The sequence below is a fragment of the Scomber scombrus genome, chromosome 14, assembly GCF_963691925.1.
Source record: "Scomber scombrus chromosome 14, fScoSco1.1, whole genome shotgun sequence".
In the NCBI taxonomy this organism is placed as follows: Eukaryota; Metazoa; Chordata; class Actinopteri; order Scombriformes; family Scombridae; genus Scomber; species Scomber scombrus.
This window is the reverse complement of record NC_084983.1, coordinates 12,904,165-12,910,459: the sequence shown is the minus strand read 5'-3', so window position 1 is coordinate 12,910,459 and position 6,295 is coordinate 12,904,165. Positions and strand designations below refer to the sequence as shown.

Here is a 6,295-nt window from a genome sequence, read left to right as displayed (position 1 = left end):
AAATGAAAGATAGTACTAAAAAAAGGCTTAAATCATTAATCAGTGGTAATCAGACTCTTCAAACATCAACTAATGCATTTATTGCAGTTATGAGTTTATTGACTCAATTAAAAATAGCCTTTAGGAAAGCAGCATCTATTAATATAGTATTTGCATCCAGTAAAGCTTATATTTATCATAATGAGAGTGTTTGAAAGGACTGATTTGGACATTTCAGGAAGCGGTGCTCTACATAGAAACAATGCAGTGAATCGACGGTATGCTTTCATGAGGTCATCCCAGTGAAGTGGGCTGTTGTTCCACTCAGTCTGTGATCAGTTTGGCTCACCGTCAGAGCTGTCAAGTGTAATTAACAACTAATATGTGTACTGAATTCCCACACAGACAGACACACACACACACACACACACACACACACACACACACACACACACACACACACACACACACACACACACACACACACACACACACACACACACACACAAAAGGCCTGGGGATGACGGGGAGGAGGGGGAAGGGGTTCATTATTTCAGTAATGAAGGAGGCGAGGGAGGACCGGTACACGTCAACAGGGAAACTAGGGGAGTTCAAACTGGAACAATATTACAGGAATATAAATCTGAAAAGTAAACCCTCTCGTTTCTTATTTTTATTTATCCTTTCCTGCCTTACTGATCGACTGACACAGCCGCACTCCGGGTCACCATGAGGGAATCCAGTCTCGAGGTGGTTCGAGGGGATTTTGTCGTCCTGCCCTGCTCCTTCTTCACCTCCAGCCCCCTCTCCAGACTCAACATTATCTGGACCCTGGCTCCCTTGTCCAGTCCAGAAACCCCAATGCAGGTCTGCATCCCACACCAACACACAGAGACCTCTGATAGGCTGCAGCCTCACAAACTGATCTCATGTTTCAGGTATCAATAACTCATTACAATCTTCATGAAAGTCATTCTGAAACCTTTTAATTATCTTTAAAATAATTTTCTATCACTTCAGACTGCACTGCAGGAGTTGGTAGAAGTAGCTTTCCAAAGAGAAACTTTGGTGATTCTGAAGCAAACGTCCACATTAAACCCACAATCACAGTCTCTATTAAAAACACCACTGATGCCTGTTTATGTTTCTTTAGAGTCTAAAATGACCCATTAATGGCTGCTCTCACTCAGGTGATTGTGTACGACCACGGACAGGTGATTGAAGACCCCTCCCTCATTGGCAGGGTGGGTTTTACAGGTATAACTAACTAACCTTTTCTATCACAATTGTTTTATTTATTTATTTATTTTGATAGGGCTGTAACTAACAAGTATTTAATTGATTAATAAATTAGTTGTTCGGTCTATAAAATGCCATTTAAAATACAACCAAAAATGTTTTGTTTTGGCCTGACCAACAACCCATAGACATTCCGTTTACTCTCACACAAACCAAAAAATATTCACATTTTGGAGGAGCAGGAACCAGATCATTTTGATTTTTTCCTTAAAGAATGACTCCAAACGATTAATCATTTATCAAAAATAATTGGTGATTAATTTAACATTTGAACACAATTGAATAATTGACAAATTGTTGCTGCTCACTTTTGTAATTTAAAATTAAGTGAGTACACGTTTCTCCTCTTCAGCTACTCAAGAAATTCTTTTTTTTTTTTTTTTAATTGTCATTTAGAAAATGAGGGCAGAATAACAACATTACTCTTTCATGTAAATCAACCGCAGGTATTCCCTGGACTGCAGATATCATCCTGAATGACACCCGTGTATCAGATGCTGGCATTTACCGCTGCATGGTCAATAACCCACCAGAGACGGCAGACCCTGGCATAGGAGAGCTGGAGCTCAGTGTTCTGGGTAAGACATGCATGTCATATATTGTCCAACACTACCTGAGTGAACCTCTCCACATTTGAAGCAAACACCATTCAATACATGTGAATTAGGGATACATCCATGTTATTTATCTCAGTCTGGTACTCAGATTTGGTCCAAATCTGCCATTAAATCAAGTCATCTTTAGCAATTTGTTAGTATCAATCTCCTAACAGTTTTACCATAAAGCCATAAATAACATAAATAACAGCTCCAATACTGTATATTGGAGCTGTTATTAAGTAAACAACGCACCCACTCCCTCAGAGGCTTTTAAGAATGCAAATATTTGTTAAGGAGGGTAAAGACTCTTGGCCCGTGGACCAGAACTTAGCAGCAATGGGTAAGATAAGTATGCTTCTGACTTTGACAGATCATCTTTCTTGTCAGATTTGCTTCCAGATGCCACTGTCTCACTCACAAAATTCAAAAATGTCTAGCTCTGAAGACATGATAAAGGAGAAAAAAGTGACATGACATGAGTGAAATGATCCTGAAAGAATAAAAAAAAAACCTGTCTCATAAATAGACTCCAAAATGTTATCATCTATCTGTAAACATTGCATTACTTTCTTTTAAAAATGAATTTGCTGATTATTTTTGCAGCGCCGCCCTCGCTGCCCATGTGCCAGTGGGATGGAGATATTGACGTGGGAGGAAGCGTCACATTGTTCTGCACAGTGACAGAGGGCGTCCCCACTCCAGAGATCCATTGGGACAAACTAAATCCAGAGGAAATCTCGCTTCCCATCAACATGGAGGGTCAGAGACACAGACAAACAGACAGAGGCATACACACACACACACACACACACACACACACACACACACACACACACACAGTCACAACCTGGCTCAGAGGTAGGACAAAAGATGGAGACCACACATGACTTTAAACTAGAAAACATAAATTTATTGAATTAAACTAAAGTAACTATGTATGTCAGTTCATCAGTAATGTTTGTAATGTATGGGTGTGTGTGTGTATAAATGTAAGATGAAACAAGAATATAAATAACCAAAGCTCAAACAAACCCAGCAACTCAAACAGGAGAGAGAGAAAGTAAATGCTCAGAGCTCTATTTATAAAGGAGCATTCACACCAATCCAGGTGTTGACCATCTCTCATGATGAGTCACTTCCCAGATCCCAGACAACCAATCAGAATTTAGGTCAGAGGCCATGAGGCCGTCACACACACACACACACACTGCTTCTGCACATTATGTTTACAACGTTATATTATAATGTCAAAAGGCCCTTTCGCAGAATCATAATCCTTTTGTGCTGAGATGAATATTTGATTTTAAACTCTACTGAAGATCCCAAATATGGCAAAAAAAAGTTAGAGAATTGTTTGTAAAACAAGACAACTTGAATATGGAAAGGATCCTGCAATCATCCACCACTGCTGTCTTCCATGGACATACAGGCCTTTTTGTGTTACCGAGTTCACCGGTGCTTTTTTCTCCAATTTGGATGTGAATACCCTCAAATTAAAGCTGAGAGTCTGCACTTTAAACCCATATTCATTATATAGCTGTAAGTTGAATATGTTTTGGTAAACAGGTAAATTAACAGAACTTGTGTCAGTGTCCAAATATTTATGGACCTGACTGTATTTACTCTTCTCTTCTGATTTGTTTTCTCGTTATCTCAGTGTCATTAGTGTGACTGTATCTCTTCTCGCTCTCAGGAGATTTCTTGGGCTCCGTCCAAATTGTCAATGTGTCCTCTCAGACCTCAGGCCTGTATCGCTGCTCTGCCAACAACCTCCTGGGAACGGAGAACTGTTACATCAACCTGTCTGTCTACAGCCGTAAGAGACTCATGATCCTCTCCGACTTCTTTCACAATTATTTGTCAAATCCCTTCTATAACTGCTTTTATCTCTCTCTGTAGCTCCGGACAGTCCCTCTGGGATCCTGCAGGCCATGCTGCTGACCTTGTCCATGAGCCTGCTGCTGCTGGCTCTGCTGGTGCTTATACTGTGGCTCCATCGCACGGGGCAGGACGGGTGTTGGAGGGAGGGGAAAGAAGAGGAGGAGTGTTACAACGAGATACCGTATACTCCGTCTCTGATGAAGCGTTCGTTTGTTTGATTTGTCAACAAGACAAGAATGACAAAAACATGCACGAAAAAGAGAAAAGCTCCATCCAGGCATTAAACAATGGACTCTTGTTTCATCTAGATCTTTTTTTTTTTTTTTTTACTACCTAGTTAGTTCTTGTATACTAGTGCATCTGTACAGCATCATATATTCCCAAGGTATTTTATTGTTAAGTATCTTCAGTTATCCTGCATGTGAAATATTTAAGTACATGTTGAATTGTGTCTTTGTCTCTTTTGGCCACAAATCAAAGACTAATATGATCTCTATCTTTGAACAAGCAAAGAAAACAGAAATAGTTCACTATGGTTGCACTTACATATTGGAATATGTAATAAAATATCTATTTGGATAAGCACACACACACACACAGCAGCACATGAATTAGTACCGGATGTCATCTGTGTTGTTCACAAGTACTGCAAGGACCTGAAATGTTTTCACAGCGCTCAGCCTGGAGAGGAAACTAAATCCACTGAGCTGAAGCATAAGGCTGCTGACCCGCACACTTGGCCTGCTGTGCTGCGGCGGGAAAGAGCTCGGTGTCAAGAGGGAACAGCTTGAAGAAGGCCATCAGGTCTGATCCCTGTGAGAGAAACCACATCCCTCTGCCAGCAGAGCCAGTCTGCAGAGAAAAACACAAGGTCCAAACGCAGCCAACAGACTGTAACCGTTCAAATGTGAGGAGGAGGATCAGTCAGTGTAAATCTGTAGTTTCCTGTCATGACTTCATCACTTTTTTCAGTGTTATTTTCAAGTTGGTTTAAGATGTTTGAATTTGAATGTTTAAGGCTTGAAAATGCAAAGTGCATGTATGAAATATCTTCTTAACTACACTTGGGGTTTATATTTATATGTTTGTTGTGTTTTTGATCAGATTTTATAGTTTCATCAAAGTAGACATCTTTCACAGCAGGCATTTTTACTTGTCATAGTAGGAAAAACACAGGTGTTTCTAATTACATTAACGCCACCTCTGGTCTAATCAGTTGCATCAGTCAGCCGTGACAGTGAGTACAATACCAGCACCCTGAAACCAAATTCAGCCATCATTTATTTTATTTTTTACTTTTTCCTACTGTGACACGTCCATAATAATAAGACTACTGTCTGGGATTGGAAATTGCTCTGTAAAGGCCCACGTAGGTGTTTTCAAACAACAGCTCCATTTAGCTGTGTGACACTGTAGGGACAAGGGTGGGAAAACTATAGGGGACCAGAAAGATGCTGAATCTCTATCAGCTGATTTTCAGGTAGCAGCTGCAGGTGGTGGAGATGCTGTGAGATGCTTTACTTTCAAATCTTCACAGCTTTAAAAGTGTTGCCAGAGACGCTACAGAACCTTTTCTATTTGGATCAAGCAACTGCAAGCAATGTTAAATGTGTTTTATGATGCTGTAAGCAGTATGTGTCCATTGGAGATTGAGTGTCCTGCCCCAACAAATGCAACAATAAAATGAACAGAAGAGTGAGATGGCTGTCAATCAAGAACTGTTGGTAGGCTAAAAGCCCACATAGTCTCAACAGGGAACTAGAGCACTTGATTAGTGGTATTATAATGATACAAAATATGTTGCTACAGAAGGCTCAGTGCTTCATAAAAGCTGCTGTAAACTGAGTCAGAGGTTAAAGGACAGGTTCACAATTCTTCAAGTCTGCTTTAAAACAACAGTCAAGTGTCCATATGAACACTGAACAAGGTTGTCCTCACTATAATTATTCCTCTTGTTCATACAGGTTGTTAAAGATCCCCTTCAAATCTGCTTTCAACGTAAGTGATGGAGGTCAAAATCCAGTGTTTAAAATTTAATCTGAACCTTATCCGAGGCTTCAGCAGTCTGAGTTAGTCATATCAAGTGGATATCTGCCAGAGTTGCAGTCTTTTTAACATCAAATTCCCTCTTTGTGTTTCCCTGTTGAGCTGTGGTGGAAGTATAGTAACACAAAGAGGGACTTTGGCGCTAAAAAGACTAATGTTAAAAGATATCTAATGATTTGACTCATTTGGACAGCTGAAGCTTCATATTAGCTTCACATAAACTTTTAAATAAACTTTTGCACAGAAGCAGGCTTGCTGTGGATTTTGTCCCACATTTCCTAACATAAGTGCACTATGAAGAGATCAACGGTCAATATGAACAAGAGGAATGATTATAATAAGAAAAACCTATTTCCATGTTCATGTGGGTCTGTAACTATTGTTTTAAGACAGACTTCATAAACAGTGAACTTGTCCTTCAAGAGGGCTAACTGTTTGCTAAACAGCAAGTTCATTTTCTGGCCTTTAACCAGCTTTTTCCCTCTTGTTTA

The 6,295-nt window shown here is 39.9% G+C and overlaps 1 protein-coding gene across 1 annotated transcript; it reads left to right on the top strand.

Moving 5' to 3' along the window:
• Nucleotides 1-538: 538 nt before the first annotated feature.
• On the top strand, nucleotides 539-4,034 carry zgc:165604 (uncharacterized protein LOC792578 homolog). The gene is made up of 7 exons (XM_062433669.1): nucleotides 539-629; nucleotides 692-846; nucleotides 1,170-1,236; nucleotides 1,725-1,856; nucleotides 2,481-2,636; nucleotides 3,571-3,693; nucleotides 3,777-4,034. Exons 1-7 carry the CDS (start codon nucleotides 539-541, stop codon nucleotides 3,974-3,976), a joined length of 924 nt encoding a protein of 307 aa, XP_062289653.1. The 3' UTR covers nucleotides 3,977-4,034.
• The last annotated feature ends 2,261 nt before the right edge of the window (nucleotides 4,035-6,295 follow it).

Bases quoted from the DNA above. Each gene is read 5' to 3' on its own strand.
- zgc:165604 (XM_062433669.1), top strand. From the start codon at position 539: ATGAAGGAGGCGAGGGAGGACCGGTACACGTCAACAGGGAAACTAGGG. The intron at 1,857-2,480 runs GTAAGACATGCA...TTATTTTTGCAG, and splicing joins GCTGGAGCTCAGTGTTCTGG to CGCCGCCCTCGCTGCCCATG. The intron at 3,694-3,776 runs GTAAGAGACTCA...CTCTCTCTGTAG, and splicing joins CAACCTGTCTGTCTACAGCC to CTCCGGACAGTCCCTCTGGG.